At 44.8% G+C, this 23641-nt stretch overlaps 1 protein-coding gene and 1 long non-coding RNA gene across 9 annotated transcripts in view; one reads left to right on the forward strand and one right to left on the reverse strand.

Annotated features, from left to right (window-relative positions):
* C4H5orf52 (chromosome 4 C5orf52 homolog) overlaps positions 1–23641 on the forward strand; it is a 54242-nt gene that overhangs the window by 20331 nt on the left and 10270 nt on the right. For 5 of the 7 annotated variants that reach the window (XM_054556151.1, XM_054556144.1, XM_063724360.1 and 2 more), the window contains one exon: positions 23334–23555. In XM_054556151.1, coding sequence (XP_054412126.1) covers positions 23344–23555 — 212 coding nt within the window. In that variant the 5' untranslated portion in view covers positions 23334–23343. Of the gene's footprint in view, positions 1–13021; positions 13614–23333; positions 23556–23641 lie in introns of all 7 variants that reach the window. The other 2 variants (XM_054556145.1, XM_054556149.1) reach the window with 1 other exon arrangement.
* LOC129059589 (uncharacterized) lies at positions 1597–23542 on the reverse strand. Of its 2 annotated transcripts, none has more exons than XR_008525582.2 (3): positions 22123–23542; positions 19515–19569; positions 1597–2289 (listed from the first exon to the last, which is right to left on the reverse strand). It is a non-coding gene; the product is annotated as an uncharacterized LOC129059589 (long non-coding RNA). The 2 variants fall into 2 exon arrangements; XR_008525581.2 differs by lacking the exon at positions 1597–2289 and adding an exon at positions 8737–9373.

Below are 23641 nucleotides of genomic sequence, written 5' to 3' on the forward strand. Positions count from 1 at the left end.
CTGGAGTGCAGTGGTGTGATCTCGGCTCACTGCAGCCTCTACCTCCCAGGTTCAAGCAATTCTCTGCCTCAGCCTCCTGAGTAGCTAGGATTACAGGTGCCCACCACATCCGGCTAACTTGTGTATTTTTAGTAGACATGGGGTTTCGCCATGTTGACCAGTCTGGTCTTGAACTCCTGACCTCAAGTGATCCACCTGCCTCAGCCTCCCAAAGTGCTGAGATTACAGACGTGAGCCACCATGCCTGGCTAGCCAATCTTGAATACAAATACTAGAACAGTTTTCTACCTGGGAAGTTGTGGGATCTGCTCAAGATTCTGGTTTTTTGTTTGTTTGTTTTGGTAGAGACGGGATTTCGCCACGTCGTCCAGGCTGGTCTAGAACTCTTGGGCTCAAGCAATCTGTCCACCTCAACCTCCCAAAGTGTTGGGATTACAGGTGTGAGCCACTGCACCCAGCCATGCTCCAAGGAAATTGCTAACCAGTAAGAAAGGAGAACATGAGAGAATAGTTACTGGAAAAAATAAAGTTACTTTTTATTTATACTCCCCAGTGAATTGAGACTTCTAACAAACCAGTTACATATACAGAAAACAAAAACAAAAAAAGGAATTTATCAGCTCAATTGTTCAACAAATACTTGTTGATTGCTTCCCTTGTACCAGGCACTCTTCTAGGCTTTGAAAAATATTAAGCAATGTCGTCCCCTCCAGGAACTTATGAGTCGAAGGGTAGCACTGGCTCCAAGCATGGTGCTCAATGTTATCACAGTTTTTTTTCTCCATCTGTCATATTTTCTTTCCTTCCTGTGAACTGAAATCTTGGGTGGTCTCTTCCCTCTTGAAGGCAACATGGCCACCAGTGTAACAATTCAAATGGGAAGAGAGCCTGTCTTTCCTGGTCATCCTAGCAAAGGGCCAGACTGTTTCATTGACCTGCCTTGGGTCAGATCCACATCTCAGAACCTTACTGGCTAGGTCTCAGTCATTAGGAAGGCCACAAATATTTGTGCAGGTTGTTCATTGCAAAAAAGGACAAGCAGGGGTTGAAATCCAGCGAGGGCTGCATTCGCCAAGCCTTTATCCTGGTGCAGGACTGTGTGTGACAGGAGAGAGGGATCTTTATCCAGTTCACACTAGGACATGACAGTGGTCTTGGCCGTGTGCTCACCCGGGAGCAATAGGTGAGGAGGGATTATCTCCACCTGGACTACATGACCTGAAGGTGGGGAAAGGACAGTTGTGCTTCCTGGTACAAAGTCAGAAAAATGAAATTCTGGGCAGGCAAAGACAACAGCTATCTACTTCATTCCTCACACGCATGGAAAGGCAAGGTGGCAGAGTAGAGGGGACCTTGGACTTGGTGTCAAAAGGCCTGGGTTCTAATCCTAGTTTGGAAAGTTCTGGGACATTGGGCAAAACACTTAACTAATCCCCACAACATTTGTTTCCTTTCTTATAAAATGGAGAATATTATTGTCCTACCTCCCCTACAGATTCACTGAAAGAGGAAAAAAATGAATAACATATGAGAATATGGTTTGGAATAAGTTTCTTATACCCAGAAGGTATTATTATTATCGATGATATCCTCCTAGTCAGTACCTATGGACACAAAGTTCTTTTTTTTTTCTTTTGTCTATCTCTTCCATTTAATCAGTCCTGGATATCTGAAATATCAAAATGATTCTCAGTTGGCCCAGACACCTCACACATCATCCAGTGCCCTCACACATTGAAGGTGCTCAATCAGTGTTTATTAATTGGCTGACCCATGATATAGAAATTCACACTACTCAGGGTTCCTTTCCAAAATCGTATACAAGCAGAATGTTGTGGCAAAACGTTCACCCAACATTACAATTCAAAGATTCCAGAAACCTGTAAGCATGCTGTCTTGTGATCTCATTATTGGGTCTCAGTTTAAGTACTGCTTCCTCAGGGGAAACTTCATGGACTATCCCCAGCCCCCCCAGTCAGGGCAGGGCCTCCAGCCTGATTCACAACACTTCACACAATTGTTTGTCATCAGATCTGTCTTTCCCAACTGACCGCGAACCCCACTGGGCAGGCAGCATGGCTGTCTTGTTTGCTGTTGCGTGATAGCCTTGGTGCGTGGTACATAGAAATAAATCAAGAAATACTTGTTAAATGAATGAGTACATTTGTGGAATTAAATGGAACAAGGTCAAGTGGGACTAGGCAACTTACATTTAATTTCCTCTTTCTCTTTTCCTAACATCTTTTTCCAAGCCCTCCGTCAACCACATCCTCACGACTTCTGGAACCCCTGTTAAGTAGAGAAAGAAGGAGAAGTTAACTTGAACGTGTCCTTTTAAGGACACACAATCAATGACTCTTTAGAAATAAAATCCATTCACCCTGACCTATGTAAGCCATGCCTAAAAAATGCAGGACAAATATAATAATTATAACTCCCTGTAATCATAAACTTATTCTGGAATAATAGTTCTAAATTGTATACGCTTGTATATCCTGGTATGTCCTAATGCTTATATCTGCCTCAAAACCAAGACAGACCTAGGCAGTCATTCCTGGAATCATATACATTACTCCAAGCCAGAAATTAGATTAGAGTGGTTCAGAGGAGAAAGGAGATTTTAGACACAAATTATTCGTTCTTCTTTCCCCTCCCCACTGTCCATTCTGCAAATTTCATTTACATAATGCAGCTTTTAGCACAAATGAAATGAGTCAGCACCAGGGAAGACAAAGTGAAATATGACTTTCATACCAAAGGCAACTATTTTTCTTTGTGTCAGCCTACAGTGAGCGAGAGATCTTCTAAGTAACAGAAAATTTAAGAAATAAAAATAGAGGCCAGTGTCCAGTTAGGTCATAAATACCGGTTGTGTGCAGAATTTTTAATTTATTTTTAACTATGCTAAGATACACAGAATATAAAATTTACCATCTTAACCATTTTAGGTATACAATCCAGTAGTGTTAACTACATTCACATTGTTATGAACCAATCTGCAGAACCCTTTTCACCTTATAAAATAGAAACTCTGTACCCATCAAGTAACAACTCCATACCTTCTCCCCAGGCCCCTGGCAACCACCATTGTACTTTCTGCCTCTATGAATTTGACTACTGTAGGCACCTCATATGAGTGCAATCACACAGCATTTGTCTTTTTGTGACTGGCTCATTTCATAGAGCATAATGTCCTCAAGATTTATTCATGTTGTAGCATGTGTCAGAATTTCATCCCTTGTTAAGGCTGAATAATATTCCACTGTGTAGACATACCACATCCTGTTTCTCCACTCATTCATTAATGGACACTTACACTGCTTCCTCATTTTAGCTATTGTGAATAAAGCTGCTATGAACATGGCTGTACAAATATCTCTTTGAGACTCTGTTTTCAATTCTTTTGGCTATGTACCCAGAAGTGAAATTGCAGGATCAATGGTAATTCGATTTTCATTTTTTAATTTTTTTGTAAAGATAGGGTTTTGCTATGTTGCCCAGGCTGGTCTCGAATTCCTGGGCTCAAGCGATCCTCCACACTGAGCCTCCCAAAGCACTAGAATTACAAGTGTGAGCCACCATGATCAGCCCTATATTTAATTTTTTGATGAGTTGCTATACTGTTTTCCATAGCAGCTACACCATTTTACATTCCTGTGTACAGAATTTTACAAAACTGTGAGTTTCAAAGAAATTTAGGGTTTACTTTCCGCCCTCAGTAATATTCTTCTTAGAGATTCTCATGGTGCTTTGTCTGTGGGAACTCTATGACACCCACCACATTTTCCCTTGCAGTATAGTCGTCTTATCTTCCCCACCTGTCAGGACCCTGAGAGTAGGTAGGATCTAGGTAGAATTCACCTCTAAAGACAGTGACCTGGATGAGTCTCCCAGCTTCCCTGGTTCCCTGTATATAGTATTGCAGGAAGTTATTGTATCTCTTGTAGGTATCTGATAAGTAAGGAGAATAATGCCTCTCAACAAGATGGCTGAGAGGATGGGTCTAGATAATGTATCCTGAGTGCTTAGCACAGCACCAAGGACATGGTATGTGCTAATTATTTTATGAAGCAGGAGAGTGTTGTGGCTAAAAGTGCAGACTTTTAATCCCTATAAGCCTCTGTTTGTTTTCTCATTTGTAAATTGGATTATTCTGAAGATGAAAAGGGATGACCTGTAAGAGGTTTACACAGTGTCACAAAGCAATTGGCAAGTGCTCAAAAAAACAGCAGTTAGTTTTATTATTTATTTATTTATTTATTTATTTATTTATTTATTTTTGAGCCAGAGTCTCGCTCTGTTGCCCAGGCTGGAGTGCAGTTGTATGATCTCGGCTCACTGCAACCACCGCCTCCTGGGTTCAAGCGATTCTTCTGCTTCACCCTCCCAAGTAGATGGGACTACAGGCACACGCCACCATGCCTGGCTAATTTTTGTATTTTTAGTATATACGGGGTTTCACCATATTGGCCAGGCTGGTCTCGAATTCCTGACCTCGTGATCCGCCCACCTCGGCCTCCCAAAGTGCTGGGATTACAGACATGAGCCACTGCACTCAGCCAGTTATTTTTATTATAACCTGTTTCTTGATTCATCTTATTCTATATTGATCTATTATGTTTCTTCTATCAGTACATTTAAATATGCCCTGTCAAATCATTCTGGTTCATTTCTTACCAACATTTTGGGCAGATTTCCTAATCTTCCTGTCACTTTGATAATTTAAAGCTGTTTCTGCAGTCCAAATCTATGATCTCAATTTTTTTTTTTTTCAGTCAGATTCTTGCCCTGCCACCCAGTCTGGAGTGCAGGGGCAATATCTCAGCTCACTGCAACCTCCGCCTCCCAGGCTGAAGCAATTCTTGTGCCTCAGCCTCCAGAGTAGCTGGGATTACAAGTGTTCGCCACCACGCCCAGCTAATTTTTTTTTTTTTTTTTTTTTTTGAGACAGGGTCTCCCTCTGTCGCCCAGGCTAGAGTGCAGTGGCACGATCTCAGCTCACTGCAGCCTCTGCCTCCCAGGTTAAAGCAATTCTCGTGCCTCAGCCTCCCAAGTAGCCAGGACTACAGTCATGCACCACCACGCCCAGATAAGTTTTGTATTTTTAGTAGAGATGGGGTTTCACCATGTTGCCCAGGCTGGTCTCGAACTCTTGACCACAGGTGATCTGCCCGCCTCTGCCTCCCAAAATGCTGGGATTACAGGCGTGAGCCACGGTGCCTGGCCCCGTAATCTGAATTCTATGTAAGCCCTATTTCTTCCTCCCTTTCCCCCTACTCAACCCGGGCACAGGCCAGGCCTGTTACTGAAGGGGCTTAGAGTGGGAGACCCCGAGTCTGCTCATTCACTCGGCTCCCATTCAACAGCCAGGATGCAAATGGGAGGCATGGTCTGGTTCTGAGTTCCTCTGTACCATGGGCCTCTCTTCAAGGCTTCATTCCTGTTGAGGGCCAGGCTGTAGTGTAGGGAAGGCAGAGGCTCCTCATGTGAGTGACCTTCAGCCTGGTGCTGCGAAGTGCTCTGTCTTCCTGCTTCACATGGTGCATGGTGCTCCTGAGCCATTTTTACACCATCCTGATCCTCCGTTGTTCCTGATGATCCCTTGCAGAGGAGCACCTTTAGCCCCCTTCTGCCCAACCGGCTTTCTCTGTCTTCAAGCCCTCTCTAGCAGGGATGACTTTACTTGCCCAGTGACCTTATACAAAACTCTGAACTCCTCCAGCTCTAACCTCTGAGCTCCTACTTGTAAGGCCTGTGATGACTTTTTCCAGGCACCAAAGGCTGAAAGGGACTCAGGTATTCCCATCTTTTGTCAGTCACACCTCATCACTGTTCCTTGTCATCTATTGGCCCAGGCCACTCCAGAAACCTCAAATTGTGATGCAGTCACTGGTCTCTGCATTCACATACATTCCCAAACTTGGGAGGGTGTGAGGCGTGGCAGAGTGACATCTATCAGGATTTGGGATTTCCCAGTGACCCTGCTGGTACCTTTCTACACTGGCAGCTGCAGGAAAACTGCAGGTCCCATCCTCCCAGAATCCATGGACAGGGAGGAAGCAGTCCTCCTTTTTCCTGCCGTAGAAACCCCCCTTCCTGCCCCCTCCCACTACTTTCTTTGCACTGGGAGCTGGGGGTGAGGCAGATGGTAGTGAAGACAAGTATAGAGAGGGAAGGGAGTAACATCTCACTAAGAATTTCCAGCCAATCTTCCTGTCCTTTCCTTTCCCTCTCTATCTTCTGCTTCTATAGACTGTCTATTGTGGGACTGGGAGAGTTCAGGGGTGATGGTTCAGGCTAGCAGGGTTTGTTTGACTGCCCCTTTAAAACTCCTGTTGGCTTCTGTGGCAGAAGCTTCCAGTCACCCATCTAATATCATTTTCCCCATCTTTCTTTAAAAAAAAAAAAAAAACACAAAACAAACCCACCAGCACGTTGGGAGGCCGAGGCGGGTGGATCACGAGGTCAGGAGATCGAGACCATCCTAGCTAACACGGTGAAACCCCGTCTCTACTAAAAACACAAAAAATTAGCCGGGCATGGTAGCGGGTGCCTGTAGTCCCAGCTGCTCGGGAGGCTGAGACAGGAGAATGGTGTGAACCTGGGAGGCGGAGCTTGCAGTGAGCCGCGATCGCGCCACTGCACTCCAGCCTGGGTGACAGAGCGAGACTCCGTCTCAAAAAAAAAAGAAAAAAAAAAAAAAAAAGCCAGCCGGGCATGGTGGCTCACGCCCATAATCCCAGCACTTTGGAAGGCCGAGGTGGGTGGATCACGAGGTCAGGAGATCGAGACCATCCTGGCTAACATGATAAAACCCATCTCTACTAAAAATACAAAAAATAAGCCAGGCATGGTGGTGGGCACCAGCTACTTGGGAGGCTGAGACAGGAGAATGGCGTGAGCCCGGCAGGCGGAACTTGCAGTGAGCCGAGATCGTGCCACTGCACTCCAGCCTGGGCGACAGACTGAGACTTGTCTCAAAAAAGAAAAAAAAAAGCCTATATTGTTGGAGGTGGCCAAGCACCCAGCTAAAAGAACTACATTTCCCAGCCTCCCTTTTAGATAAGAAAGACCAAAAATACGTAAGCAGAACTTGTGCAGCTAATATCACTAAAAACCCCACAGAGAGATGGTTCATGTGGGAGATATGACCCTCTGCTCCCTTCCTCTTTCTTCCTCCTGCCTGGAATATAGATGCAATGGCTGGAGCTCTGGCTATCAAACATAGAAGCCACACACCAAAGTTGCAGAACCCAACCTCTAAGGGCAGTGTGCAGAATAAATGAGATAGCCTAGGAAATGTGACTAGTACAGTGTCTGCCACAGAGCACATGCCTAACAAATGGCCTCTGGTATTAATGCTAACCCTAAGGCAGAGCTCAAGAGAGTTCTGTCTGGGTTTTAATCCGTGCCTCCTCTCCAACATTTTCATAAGTCACTGGAAGAGGGAGGAAATTCTGAGCCACGTCTAGTTCTGCTACTGACTGCCTACATGAGTTTGAATGTGCCTGGTAATGTTAAGAACTTCTTTCTCCTTGTTGGCAAGGTGAAAAAGAAAACAAAAACTCTCCTATCACAAAGAATGAGCATACTAGAATTTCATTTATTTTAATAGTCACTATTTTTGGCCTGTGATACTGATTTTCCACTTATAGTAACGACAAAGTTTTTCTTTCAAATAAATTCAAGTGTAAAAAAAGAGTTGAAAAAAATGGACAAGGGATGTGAACATGTTCTTCAATAAAAGCTATCCAACTGGCCAAAAAGAATAAGAAAAGATGGCCAAGCACGGTGGCTACTGTAATCCCAAGACTTTGGGAGGCCAAGGCAGGCAGATCATTTGAGCCCAGGAGTTCAAGACCAGTGTGGGCAACAACATGGCAAAACCCCATCTCTACAAAAAAATACAAAAATTATCCTGTTGTGGTGGTGCAAGCGTGTAGTCCCAGCTACTCGGGAGGCTGAATAGTGAGGATCACTTGAGCTCAGGAGGTTGAGGCTGCAGTGAGCCATGATCACATCACTGCACTCTAGCCTTGGTGACAGAGCAAGATCCTGTCTCAATAACATAAAAATGTTAAAAAGTTCAGTAGTATTCATCATCATGAAAATGCATACCACAAAAGATCCATTACATGCAGGCCAGAATGATGCAACACAATTTTTTAAAGGACTAATAGTATCAGTTGTTGGTGAGGATGTGGAGCAACAAGAACCCTAATACCCTGTCGTTGGGAATGTAAACTGGCAAAAAACACTTTGGAGAAAGTATGAAATTATCTATTAAAAGTGAACAAATGCAGCCGGGCGCGGTGGCTTATGCCTGTAATCCCAGCACTTTGGGAGGCTGAGGCGGATGGATCACCTGAGGTCAGGAGTTCCACACCAGCCTGACCAACATGGTGAAACCCAGTCTTTACTAAAGATACAAAAAATTAGCTGAGTGTGGTGGTGGGCGCCTGTGATCCCAGCTACTTCAGAGGCTGAGGCAGGAGAATCACTTGAACCTGGGAGGCGGAGGTTGCAGTGAGCCGAGATCACGCCATTGCACTCCAGCCTGGGGGACAAGAGTGAAACTCCATCTCAAAAAATAAAAATAAATAAATAAAAGTGAACAAATGCATTTTCCCATGACCCAGAAATTCCAATCAGGTATACATCCAACATAAACGCATGCATGTGTACACCACACATGCACAAAAATGTTCATAGCAGCTTTACTCATAACCACCCCAAACTGGAAACAACCCAAATGTCTATTCAGCAATGTGATGGATAAACTGTGGTATAGTCAGAAAATGGAACACTATACACTTTTCTGTATACATATGCTTCTTTTCAATGAAAAGATTTAAAAAGAAGAGAGTTGACAAATAGGATAATATTAATTTAAAAAGTAGTACATGGACATGACAAAATTCATAATGGCTACACATGAATAAACTATGTTCAGGAATTAAAGAATTGGATGAGTTAAAGGATTGGATGACTCACATCCCTCTTTGGATTCAGGGTGCTAAAATGATTAGCACTGACAGCAACTATTGTAGAGCTGGTGAATGAAAACATGGAGAGAAGAGGAGGTGGTGCCAGGCAGTGGCTAAGAGTTCAAGCTCTGCAGTTAACATGCCTGGATTGGAATCTTTGCACCACCACCTGCTGGCACTGTGACATTAGGCAAGTCACTTAACCTCTCTCCACTCAGTTTCCACAACTGTAAAATGAGAGTAATGATGGCATCGATTTCCATGCCTCTCTCCTAGCTTCTGATGATGGAGGACAATCCTTGACTTTTCTTGGCTTGTAGATGCATCACTCCAAACTCTGCTTCCTTCTTCAGGTGCCATTCTTCCTCTCTGTGTGTCTCTGTTTTCTTATAAGAAAACCAGTCATATTGGACTAAAGGCCCACCCTAATGACCCCATTTTAATTGCTTACAGTAGCCAATAGGGCAAAGACTCTACTTCCACATAAAGTTACATCCACAGGTATATGAGTTAGGACTTCAACATATTTTAGGGGAGGCACAATTCCATGCAAAACATGTAGAAAAGTTAAAAAATCATAATAAATACCCATAAAACCACCACTAGATTCAGTAGTTGTTAATATTTTGCCACTTTTGCTTTTACTATCAATCTATTTTTTTACTGTTACTATCTCATCCCTAAATACTTCTTAATGTATCTCCTAAGATCAGTCTTTTACACACCACATTAACATTATCATACCTGTAAAATTAACAATTCCCTAGTATCCACTAATAGTTGCAGTAGATTGTATCATTACTCAAAATTATTCATTTCCCTCTTCCCTATAGGAAGATGATACACTCCTGCCCTATAATCTTAGCGCTTGACCATATTGCTTCGGCAAACATATTGTGAGCAGCGAGATGCACACTGCACAGTACAGAAGCATTTCTAATCATTTCCCGGGTTTTGGAATAAGACACAGGGATCAAAACAGCTATCAAAAATATACCCATAGTCAACTGGTAGTACAAGTGACTTGAAATAAACTTTTGTTTCACAAACCACTAAAATCTAGGGTTGTTTGTAATTGCAGATTTCCCCAGTGAATTTAGAGCTGTTCTTAATGGTTTTTAGGCCAGTATCCAGTCAAGAGTTTTGCATTGTATTTGGTTATTATGTCTCCTAAATCTCTTATTCTGGAACAGTCCCTACTTACCTTTTTTTTCCTTCCTTGTTTCTCCTCCTTTTTCTTCATTTTTTCTCCTAGGACACATGTTCAAAGACACTGTTCTTCTTGAAAAAATTTACTTTTTGAAGAAGCCAAGTCAGTAATCTTACATAATATCCCACATTCTGAATATGTCTGATTATGTTCTTTTGATGTGTTTTAACATCTTCTTCTAAGCCAGTACCTCTCGATCTTGGTTGCACCTTGACATCACTTTGGGAGCTTGAACAAAACACTAATGCCTAGATCCCACCTGCAGAGGTTCTGATATAATTAGCTTGGGTGCAGCCTGGGAATGGGGAGCTTTAAAATGCCCTGAGTTGATTTTAACGTGTGGGGAAGGTTGTGACTCATTGGTCTAATGGTTAGATCAGTCTTAACCCATGATTCTGTACATGCCACACTGCAGGACATCAGGTGCTCTGTAGATTTAGGTTAAATCACTATTCGTGATACTAAATTTGATGACTAGCTGAAAGTGGTGACAAAGGTCTCCTTGTAACTGTAAATTTCTCTCTGTATATCAGCAAATAATCTGTGGGGCAATGTCATAACATTTTGGGACTATCCTGGTTCCCAGAAATCTTATAAGTACTGCTTTTGGCATCCATTAGTGATCCTTGCTTGAATCGATTATTTCATAAATATTTACAAAAAGCTGACTTTCTAAGTCTATCATTCTGCATTTTAAACTAGCCAACATTCTTACGTAAAGACTTCCCTTCATCAACTGAGGGTTAACTGTAGTTCTCCATAAGAGGCAAGGTAGGGCTATGTGCGGTGGCTCACGCCTGCAATCCCAGCACTTTGGGAGGTCAAGGTGGGCGCATCACGAGGTCAAGAGATCGAGACCATCCTGGCCAACATGGTCAAACCCCGTCTCTACTAAAAATACAAAAATTAGCTGTTGGCACACACCTGCAGTCCCAGCTACTCAGGAGGCTGAGGCAGGAGAATCACTTGAACCTGGGAGGCAGAGGTTGCAGTGAGCTGAGACTGGGCCACTGCACTCCAGCCTGGCGACAGAGCAAGACTCCGTCTCAAAAAAAAAAAAAAAAAAAAAAAAGAAGGCAAGGTAGGTCAAGCACGCTGTGGCCAGCAGGGCACAGTGGCTCATGCCTGCAATCCCATCACTTTGGGAGGCTGAGGCAGATGGATCGCCTGAGCTCAGGAGTTCGAGACCAGCCTGGGTAACATGGGAAAACCTTGTCTTTACCAAAAAAACCAGAGAATTAGCCAGGCATGGTGGTTCACCTGTGGTCCCACCTGCTCAAGCGGCTGAGATGGGAGGATGGCTTGAGCCTGGGAGGTGGAGGTTGCAGTGAGCTGAGATTGCACCATTGCACTCCAGCCTGGACCACAAGAGCAAAAGTCCATCTCAAAAAAAAAAAAAGACTACTTCTGAGGATGGTTCTGAGTTCCTGATAACCCTTCTCTTGTGGACTGCACTGGGCCCTTTTACAACCTTAGAATGGCTTTTCTTCTGGGTAATACCCTTTTAGCATACCTTTTCCACAACAAGAAACTGTGGTTATGCCCTTGCTTATCTGAAAATTATGACAGAGCTGCACTTGTCCTAAGAAACCTGGGGAAGCCTCAGTCACTCCCGGAGGACCCCATCAACTCTGCTCTGGCCCTGGCCCCAGCCATCTGTAACCTGTATCACCTTTCCCTCCCTGCTCCAGCTTAATGAATTCCAGTGAAGCAGCAGTGAAAAAATTTTTACCCGGCTGGGCGCGGTGGCTCATGCCTGTAATCCCAGCACTTTGGGAGGCTGAGGCAGGTGAATGATGAGATCTGGAGATCGAGACCATCCTGACCAATAGGCTGAAATCCCATCTCTACTAAAATACAAAAAATTAGCCAGGCGTGGTGGCACGTGCCTGTAGTTCCAGCTACTTGGGAGGCTGAGGCAGGGGAATCACTTGAACCAGGAGGCGGAGGTTGCAGTGAGCCGAGATCACACCAGCCTGGGCAACAGAGCGAGACTCCGTCTCAAAAAAAAAAAATTTACCCAAGAGCCATTTATCTCGGGTGATTATTCATGATAACCACATCGCACAATGAATCTATGAGATGGAGGTAAAGTAGCCACAAGCTTTTGCATTAGAGGGTGTTACTGGCTAGACCCATATTCACTTTGTTCTCCCTATATGCTGGGGGATCATAAAGGTGATAGGGAGTCATCAAGGTGCTCTAAGGCAGGCCCCATTTACAGAGGAAGCAACTGATACTCAGGGTTACTGACTTGCCCAGGGTGTCTGAGAAAGGCAGAGAGGAAGACTCCATTCTCTTGGGTCTTTTTTCTGAAGGCACATTATCTATTTAGGGAATCCATGAATGGATTCTTATTTTCTCCCATACAAAGTCTTGGGTCTTAGGCCGGGCACAGTGGCTCATGCCTTTAATCCCAGCACTTCTGGAGGCTGATGCAGGCGGATCACTTGAGGCCAGGAGTTCAAGACCAGCCTGGCCAACATGGCAAAACCCCGTCTCTATTAAAAATACAAAAATTAGCCAGGTGTGGAGGTGCGCACCTATAATCACAGCCACATGAGAGGCTGAGGCACGAGAATTGCTTGAACCTAAGTGGCAGAGATTGCAGTGAGCCAAGATCATGCCACTGCACTCCAGCCTGGGCAACAGAGCAAGACTCTGTAGCAAAAACAAACAAACAAACAAAAACAACCAAACCAAAGTCTTGGGTCCTAGAGTTTGAATTGGCATCAACACATTCCTGTCAGTTTTTTCCTTCCAGGAGTATCCCCATTTTCCAGATGAGAACTGAGGCTCTTCTCCCACTTTTTGCTTGGGACAGGTACTGTGTTGGGCACTAGGAAGAGACAAGTGAACAAGATGGACTCCAAGAACATACACGTTGTTTCAAGCAGAGCAGGGAGCCCAGGGTTGAGCCCAAGTCGAAAACAGTTGGAGGCCAGGCGTGGTGGCTCACACCTGTAATCCCAGTGCTTTGGAAGGCTGATGCGGGCTGATCACTTGAGGTCAGGAGTTCGAGACCAGCCTGGGTGACAGAGTGAGACTCCGTTAAAAGAAAAAGGAAACAGTTGGAGTTCTTTAAGAGATGGTGCCAGATCCTCTTGAAGATCACAAACACCAAAAGAAGAGTAAGGACCTGGACATTTCTCTGCTACACTTCCATGCATGTGGTGTAGTGGAAATAGATGGGCAAGCCAGCTTTGTGTGACCCTGGGTGAATCACACTTCCTCCAGACTCTGCTTTCTCATTTGTAAAATAGGATCTATTAAGATCCTCTCGGTTGCATGTAATATTAACTGAACTTGAACTAGTTCAAGCAAAATAGAGAAGTTGGGTTTACGCAATCAAGGACGGACAGGGCAGAGTCGCCAACATTTTGGGGGAAAGTAGCCAGGGCCTGTACTACCACGAGGTATGTCTTCCATTCTCTCTCATTGTTTTTGTATCCTTCTCTTTTTCTTTTTCTTTTTTTTTTTTTTGAGACAGGGTCTCACTCTGTTGCTCAGGCTAGAGGGCAGTGGCATGATCACAGCTTACTGTAGCCTCAACCTCCTGGGTTCAAGCAATCCTCCCACCTCAGCTTCCCAGGTTTCTGGTACTATAGGCATGTGCCACCAAGCCCAGGTAATTTTTGTAGTTTTAGTAGAGATGGGGTTTCACCATATTGCCCAGGCTGGTCTCAAACTCCTGGGATCAAGTGATCTGCCTGCCTCTGCTTCCCAAAGTGCTGGCATTATAGGCATGCAACACCATGCCCAGCCCTCTGTCGCTTTCTGAACACTGATATCATTATCAGACTGGCTGAACCTGGGGAGCAAAGCCACAGGAAACCCTGGCCTGTAGACCACAAGGAGCGCTTCCACTGCTGCTCCAGTTAGACAAATCCCGGAGCAGGAATCCAGCTGGCCCCACTTGGTTCATGGACCTATCCCTGTTCCAATCATTGTGGCCAGGTGGGGTGGAGTATTCTGAGTAGCCCAGGATAGACTGGGGGCCAACTCAGTGAGTGGAGAATGTTTACACCTTAGTTGGGGTGAAGAACTCTGAAATACTCTTAACTGGAAGCTCCTGAGTTGGCTTTATGTATACCTGAGGGCTGTGCCATCTTTCAGCTGTCCAGAAGCTTCCTTTTAAAGCTGTATGAAGTGCTGGGCACAGTGGCTCACGCCTGTGATCCCAGCACTTTGAGAGGCCAAGGTGGGCGGATCACCTGAGGTCAGGAGTTTGAGACCCGACTGGCCAACATATAGTGAAACCCCATCTCCACTACAAAATACAAAACTTAGCTGGGTGTGGTGATGCACGCCTGTATTCCCAGCTACTTGGGAAGCCGAGGCAGAAAAATCCCTTGAACCCGGGAAGCGGAGGTTGTTGTAAGCTGAGATTGTACCACTCTACTCCAGCCTGGGACACAGAGCAAGACTCCATCTCTCACTCTGAGTCTCTTTGAATCTCAGTTTCCTGAAATATTAAATGGGGGTAATAATACATAATAGATGTCAAGTGCGTAAAACACCTAGGGGCTCTATATAGCTTTATTTTTGTTTATTTATTTTAAATAAATATATATTTGAAATATATATTATAATAAATATATATTATCTTAAATATATTTCAAATAAATATATATTTTAAATATAGGCCAGCATCATCCTGATACCGAAGCCTAGCAGAGACACAACAAAAAAAGAGAATTTTAGACCAATATCCCTGATGAACATTGATGCAAAAATCCTCAGTAAAATACTCGCAAACCGAATCCAGCAGCACATCAAAAAGCTTATCCACCATGATCAAGTGGGCTTCATCCCTGGGATGCAAGGCTGGTTCAACATACACAAATCAATAAATGTAATCCAGCATATAAACAGAACCAACGACAAAAACCATATGATTATCTCAATAGATGCAGAAAAGGCCTTTGACAAAATTCGACAACGCTTCGTTCTAAAAACTCTCAATAAATTAGGTATTGATGGGACATATCTCAAAATAATAAGAGCTATCTATGACAAACCCACAGCCAATATCATACTGAATGGGCAAAAGCTGGAAGCATTCCCTTTGAAAACTGGCACAAGACAGGGATGCCCTCTCTTACCACTCCTATTCAACATAGTGTTGGAAGTTCTGGCCAGGGCAATCAGGCAGGAGAAGGAAATCAAGGGTATTCAATTAGGAAAACAGGAAGTCAAATTGTCCCTGTTTGCAGATGACATGATTGTATATCTAGAAAACCCCATTGTCTCAGCCCAAAATCTCCTTAAGCTGATAAGCAACTTCAGCACAGTCTCAGGATACAAAATCAATGTGCAAAAATCACAAGCATTCTTATACACCAATAACAGACAAACAGAGAGCCAAATCATGAATGAACTCCCATTCACATTTGCTTCAAAGAGAATAAAATACCTAGGAATCCAACTTACAAGGGATGTGAAGGACCTCTTCAAGGAGAACTACAAACCTGCTCAACAAAATAAAAGAGGATACAAACAAATGGAAGAACATTCCATGCTCATGGGTAGGAAGAATCAATATTGTGAAAATGGCCATACTACCCAAGGTAATTTATAGATTCAATGCCATCCCCATCAAGCTACCAAAGACTTTCTTCACAGAATTGGAAAAAACTACTTTAAACTTCATATGGAACCAAAAAAGAGCCTGCATTGCCAAGTCAATCCTAAGCCAAAAGAACAAAGCTGGAAGCATCAGGCTACCTGACTTCAAACTATACTACAAGGCTACAGTAGCCAAAACAGCATGGTATAGGTACCAAAACAGAGATATAGACCAATGGAACAGAACAGAGCCCTCAGAAATAATGTTGCATATCTACAACCATCTGATCTTTGACAAACCTGACAAAAACAAGAAATGGGGAAAGGATTCCCTATTTAATAAATGGTGCTGGGAAAACTGGCTAGCCATAGGTAGAAAGCTGAAACTGGATCCCTTCCTTACACCTTATACAAAAATTAATTCAAGATGGATTAAAGACTTAAATGTTAGACTGAAAACCATAAAAACCCTAGAAGAAAACCTAGGCAATACCATTCAGGACACAGGCATGGGCAAGGACTTCATGTCTAAAGCAATGGCAACAAAAGCCAAAATTGACAAATGGGATCTAATTAAACTAAAGAGCTTCTGCACAGCAAAAGAAACTACCATTAGAGTGAACAGGCAACCTACAAAATGGGAGAAAATTTTTGCAATCTACTCATCTGACAAAGGGCTAAGAAAAAAACAACCCCATCAACAAGTGGGCAAAGGATATGAACAGACACGTCTCAAAAGAAGACATTTATGCAGCCAAAAGACACATGAAAAAATGCTCATCATCACTGGCCATCAGAGAAATGAAAATCAAAACCACAATGAGATACCATCTCACACCAGTTAGAATGGCAATCATTATAAAGTCAGGAAACAACAGGTGCTGGAGAGGATGTGGAGAAATAGGAACACTTTTACACTGTTGGTGGGACTGTAAACTAGTTCAACCATTGTGGAAGACAGTGTGGCAATTCCTCAGGGATCTAGAACTAAATACCATTTGACCCAGACATCCCATTACTGGGTATATACCCAAAGGATTATAAATCATGCTGCTATAAAGACACATGCACACGTATGTTTATTGTGGCACTATTCACAATAGCAAAGACTTGGAACCAACCCAAATGTCCATCAATGATAGACTGGATTAAGAAAATGTGGCACATATACACCATGGAATACTATGCAGTCATAAAAAATGATGAGTTCATGTCCTTTGTAGGGACATGCGTGAAGCTGGAAACCATCATTCTGAGCAAACTATGTCAAGGACAAATAACCAAACACCACATGTTCTCACTCATAGGTGGGAAATGAACAATGAGAACACATGGACACAGGAAGGGGAACATCACACACCAGAGTCTGTCGTGGGGTTGGGGGAGCGGGGAGGGATAGCTTTAGGAGATATACCTTATGTTAAATGACGAGTTAATGGGTGCAGCACACCAACATGGCACATGCATACATATGTAACAAACCTGCACGTTGTGCACATGTACCCTAAAACTTAAAGTATAATAAAAATAAAATAAAATAAAAAAATATATTTATTTTAAATATATAATTTACCTTAAATAAATATATAAATAAGTATTTAAATAAATATAAATAATTATAATTTATGTATAAATTTATCTCTAATATAATTATAATGTATAATTTATTTATAATAAATAAATAAATAAAAATAAAACTATATGGAGCCCTTAGGTGTTTTAGGTACTTGACATCTATTATGCATTATTACCCCCATTTAATAGTTCAGGAAACTGAGACTCAAAGAGATGGAGGAACTTCACTAAGATCACACAGTGAGTCACTGCAAAGTTGCACAACCTGGTCTGACTGACCATCTTGCAGGATATTCCCTTTTTTTTTTTTCTTAGATGGAGTCTCACTCTGTCACACAGGCTGGAGTGCAGTGATGCGATCTCGGCTCAAATTTCAAAGCAATGAAATTCTTGAAAGCCACTTAGTTATTGGGAGAGAAGAAGATTAAAAGAAAGAAAAATTAGTGAGTGAAGAATGGAGAGGTACTGGATGGGAAGATATTGTGGGAGAAATGGAATCTTGAAGCTAAGGAGATTGGCCAAAGGTTTTTTGTTTTGTTTTTTTTTTTGTTTTTTTGTTTTTTTTTGAGACAGGGTCTCACTCTATCACTCAGGCTGGAGCACAGTGGAACAATCATGGCTCGCTGTATTCTCGACTTCCTGGGCACAAGTGATCCTCCCACCTCCACCTCAGCCTCCAGAGTAGCTGGGACCACAGGCACATGCCACCATGCCTGGCTAATTTTTGTATTTTTGTAGAGACAGGGTCTTGCTGTTGCCCAAGCTGGTCTCAAACTCCTGGGCTCAAGAGATCCTCCCATCTCAGCCTCCCAAAGTGCTGGGATTGGTGTGAGCCACTATGCCCAGCTGAAAGATTCTTTAGTCCAGTAGACACACACACACACACACACACACACACACACACACACACCCCTTAGTTCAAATGAAATCTCACCTGGGATCCCATTCAGGTCATCAAAATCATTAGCATATTAACATTTATTGAGCACTCATGTGCCAGGTATAAGGCCCAGCTCTTTTCAAACATGATCTCATTGAATCCTCCCAACAGCAGAATGGGTAATTTTATTAGCCCCATTTTATGGATGAGGTTTTTTGTTTTGTTTTGTTTTGAGATGAAGTCTGGCTCTGGCGCCCAGGCTGGAGTGCAGTGGCACACTCTCAGCTGACTGCAACCTCCACCTCCTGGGTTCAAGCAATTCTCCTGCTTCAGCCTCCTAAATAGTTGGGATTACAGGCATGCACCACCACACCTGGCTAATTTTTGTGTTTTCAGTAGAGACGGGGTTTCATCATGTTGGCCAGGCTAGTCTCCAACTTCTGACCTCAGGTAATCCACCTGCCTTGGCCTCCCAAAGTGCTGGGATTACAGGCGTGAGCCACCATGCCTGGCCAAGGTCAGCTCTTTAACATTAAAGCTGGACTCCAACCCAGGTGTCTCTTCCACCAGGTATCTGAAGAACTTGTCACCCACTCTCGGATGGATAGGCCATTAGGGAGAGTTAGGCTGGGTTAGGGAGATGTGGATGCGGGAGAGGCTCACCCAAGAAGCGGAGGGATGGGACATAGGAGTCCTGACTGCTGCCCCAGACTTCTATGAAATAAAGAGATGAGCTCAGCTTGTCACTGGAAAATCTCTGTGGAGTATTCCTTGTGCCTGAAGTTCTATGATGATGGCAGTGGACAGATGAAAAGTACTATCTCTTAAAAAGATTAAGTATGTTTGAACACAACTTCATTTCTTGTTGAAAATACATTTCATTTCCCCTCCCTTCATTCCCCCACCAAATGCATTTCACTGCTTTGGAGTACTTGGAAAAACCAGTTTAAAAACCTTGAGGCTGGCTACAGTGGTTCACTCCTGTAATCCCAGCACTTTGGGAGGCTAAGGTGGGTGGAATCACCTGAGGTCAGGAATTTGAGAACAGCCTGGCCAACATGGTGAAACCCTGTCTCTTCTAAAAATACAAAAATTAGCTGGGTGTGGTGGCAGGCCCCTGTAATCCCAGCTACTTTACTCAGGAGGCTGAGGCAGGAGAACTACTTGAACCCAGGTCACAGAGGCTGCAGTGACCTGATATCGTGCCACTGCCCTCCAGCCTGGGCAACAGAGCGAGACTCCATCTCAGAATAAATAAATACATACATACATACATGCGTACACACATACAAACCTTGCTGGATGCACAGTAGACTTTGTTCCTTCCCTCTACAGCATTTCTCCATGACCTGGAACAAAAAGAAGGGAACTTCTGTTTACTGAGCACCTATGAACTGCAAGGCATTTTATATCTTACCTCATTCATTCCCCACAACGACACTTGTCAGGCATCACACCTATCTTACAGGCAAGAAAACCAAGGCACAGAGAGGTGGAGGAACTTAATGTCAGATGTGAACCAGGCCACACGATGCACAGGGTGTGCTTTTCCCATGCCAGGCTGCTGCCCCAGTGATTCTCAGCTTCATTATGAGCACAGAGTTTATTTCAGCCATTATTGGCCAAAGGAACTGCTCTGTGATGGATGCCCATGTTTGGAGCCTTCATTATGGTCCCTGGCCACTGACTCTCCTCCTACGGCTGTAGCTGTTGAGCACAGTGGTTGATAACATGTCAAGAAGGAAGCCTGGGATGAAGAGTATTCCCCACACTGCAGGTCCTAGCTCCAGGCTTTCAGGCAGGGGCAGTGATTTCAGAATGTGAAGGATTCAGAATTTGGTGGGTCCAGAGGATCCTGCCAAAGGGTTAGCCAGCTGAAATCAGAGGGGTAACTTGTTAGGGAGCAGGAGGAGGTAGGTAGCTGCTGAAGTTGCTGCTAAGAGTGATCCCAAAGTTCTGACATATCTGTCTCATCCATCCATCCATTCATCCATTCACTCACCAATCCATCCATTCATCCACTCATCCATCCATCCATCCACTCATCCATCCATCCACTCATCCATCCCTCCACTCATCCATCCAACCACTCATCCATCCATCCATCCATCCATCCACTCACATATCTATGTGGCCCTTGAACACACAATCAGAACATAAAGGTGGAAGAATGGGTTTTCTTCTTTGCTGTGACACCTCTGGCTTTTCCTGATCAGTGATGGGGACCTGCAGACTGGGAGTGCTTCAGCTCTGGTTCACTCTGATCTTGGGCAAGTCACCTCTGCACTCTGAGAGGTTGGGGAGGTGGAAGAGAGCATATAGCTGTCTTGTGCAGATTGCCTCTCCTATTTCATCGATGGGTGACTGAGCCTGGGAGTAGGAAGGTGACTTGCCAAGGTCAGGTAAGGAATTAGTGGTAGATTTGGTACTGGATCCCAGGATCCTGCTGCTCATTTGTAAAGTGAGAATGGGAATCCCGGCTCTCCTCACTTCCCAGGATTGTAGAGAGGACCCCATGAGATAAGTGGTGGGAAAGCATTTTGACAGGTGAGGTCACGAGGCCAAAAGGTGCCAAATGTGCACCTGCGGCTCTGGCTGCTAGACTAGGGCAGATCCCACAGAGACGAAAAGGAGTCAGCAGAGGCTTGTGCTTAAATGCTCAGCTAGGATCTGCTGCAAGGCACAATGCCTGGGTGCTGGGATTGGGGAGGGAGGCAAAGCCATTTAATTAATTTATTTTTTGAGACACAGTCTTGCTCTGTAGTCCTGGCTAGAGTGCAGTGGCACTATCTCGGCTCACTGCAACCTCTGCCTCCTGGATTCAAGCGATTCTCCTGCCTCTGCCTCCTGAGTAGCTGGGATTGTAGGCAGGCACCACCACACTAGGCTAATTTTTGTAGAGATGGGGTTTCACCATTTTGGCCAGGCTGGTCTTAAACTCCTGACCTCTAGTGATCTGCTCTCCCCGACCTCCCAAAGAGTTGGGATTACAGGTGTGAGCCACTGCACCCATCAATTTTATTTATTTATTTATTTATCTGAGACAAAGTATTTCTCTGTCGCCCAGGCTGAAAGTGCAGTGGCACGATCTTGGCTCACTGCAACTTCCGCCTCCCGGGTTTGACTGATTCTTGTGCCTCAGCCTCCTTAGTGGCTGGCATTACAGGTGGGCGCTACCAAGCCCGACTAATTTTTTTATTTTTAGTATAAACAGGGTTTCATTATGCTGACCAGGTTGGTCTCGAAAACCCCTGACCTCAAGTGATCCGCCTGCCTTAGCCTCACAAAGTAGAGGGATTACAGGCATGAGCCATGGCACCCGGCCTGGCCATTTTTCTCTAGAATTCCAGGAACAGGCTGAGTGGGGATGGGGGTGGTTCCAAGGCTACTAAAGAGAATAGCCAAAGATTGTATAGGTAAATCCTACCTTCCAATGCCCTAGACTCAAATGCATCAGGCTCACCCCAGGAAGGGCAGCTAGGGCTGCCTTGTTCTAGAGACGATATGAACGGCAAGGAAAAAGCCTCCTGAACCCAGGTGGAAGCCTAAATGCTAAGGGATGTTCTGGATCCTCATCATTAGATAATCCAGAAAGAAGCGAACTGATGGCCCCTCAAACCAGTCAGTAATGGGAATAAAGGAATGTACTGTCCATCACAGCAACTAAAAGTCTGCAGGAGAGACAATGCTCTTGAGGGCAAGGGTAGTGATGGGAGGAGGGTCAGTCATTTTCATGCTAGTTAAGAAATATTTATCAGGCACTGTATTAGGTGTTGGAGATACTGAAATGTACAAGACAGTCATGGCCCCTTTTCTCAGAGCTCAAAGTCTAGAGGGGGAAACAGACATTAAGTTGGCAATTACCGGCAGACAGAGCTTAAAAAGAGGGTAACAGTGGCTACCTTAAAAGGATATTGTGAAATTTAATGAGATAATCCAGGTAAAGAGTTTTATCAGGGCTTGGCACAGAGTAAACCCTCTAAAAATGATAACTATTTTTCTTGCTTTGGATAGCGAAGTTAAAATGAAGGGCTCTGTGGAAGTGAAGTGTAAAGAGAGATCTATTCCAGGTCGGAGGCTAGGGAGTCCCAAGACCGCCTGAAGAAATCACAAGAGATCTGAAGAACTTTTAGCTTGAGGGAGAGGGAGGGGAGAAAAAAAATAGCAACCCGGTAGCAGTTCAGTTTCACCACTTTACAGCCTATGAAGTCTTTGGCTTCCCTCATCTGGTTCGATCTTCAAACCTAACCAGACCGGCATCTAGAGTTAATATTTCCATTTTACACAAGAGGAAAGTGAGACCCAGTGGGAAAAATGACTTGTTCAGAGTCATAAAGCAAAGTCCGGAAGCAAGTCTTTCTGGTCTATTATGTGTGGGAAAAGTGAACAAACACCGCGGGGCGTTACCGAAATACTAGGTTACAAACGTGGAACAAAGTCTCAGAGTTAACGAGAGCGAGGCACCACTTATAGGGGTGAGTCAGGCAGGTTTCCCGGGGGAGCTGGCATTGGAATAGGCTTCTTCGCCTGCTCGGTGTCAAGACCCTGCAGGAGAGTGGCAGATTCATTCAGGAAGCAGTCGCTCCGCGAAGCCTCAGGCAAGGGTCTTCCGGAAAGACACCAGTCTTGATCCTGGAGCCTCAGTCCCCGCTGGCCTAGCACTTTGATTTCCATAGCAATTGTCTCGTCGCAGAAAGGAATCGCCTGTGCTGGGTCTTCAGACCTCAGCTCCACGCCCCTGAGCAGCCCCACACTGGCTCAACCCGTTACCGGCACCGCCAGCAAGCCGGGGTCACTGCAGTCCCCGCGTCGAAGCGGAAAGGGTCTACTCAGCTCACCGCACCCCACTTCTTCCAGACCCGTCCGTCTTCACAGGAACGCGCCGGGTCTCACCACGGCGGACGCCGAGGGACAATATTACCGCGTCCGTGGCCTCCGGGCTCTGCGCGCATGTCCAACAGCCCCCGTCCCCTTCCCCGCAGCCAATATGTGTCTCCCAGGCAACGCGCCGCGCTCGGTTCAGGGCTCCGTCCAGGGACTCACTCCGCGTCAGCGCGCGCCCACCTAATTGGGCTGGCAACCAGCCTCCAGTTTCCAACTCTTTCTCCAACAGGGAAGCCGCAATGACACAGCCGACTAGGCCCTTGGTCACCTGTGACCTGGGATCCTCCAAGATCTACGGGACCGCCGCCCAGGCGACCACCAGTTCCGGCGCCACCTCGGATTCGAAAGACCGGCGCGATAGATTCGGCCACCGCCCAGAAATCGGCGTAGGGGGTCAGCCGCAGATCTACTTTCCGCGGCCGACGTCCGCGCAGCAGCCGGTGCTGTTCAGGTGTGGTCCGCATGCCCAGAGCGTTCGTCAGACCCTCGGACCCGCGAGAGAACCCTAACTCTTTGAGACTCGTGCTCCCCTCAGCC

The sequence above is a fragment of the Pongo abelii genome, chromosome 4 (assembly GCF_028885655.2).
Source record: "Pongo abelii isolate AG06213 chromosome 4, NHGRI_mPonAbe1-v2.0_pri, whole genome shotgun sequence".
NCBI lineage: Eukaryota > Metazoa > Chordata > Mammalia > Primates > Hominidae > Pongo > Pongo abelii.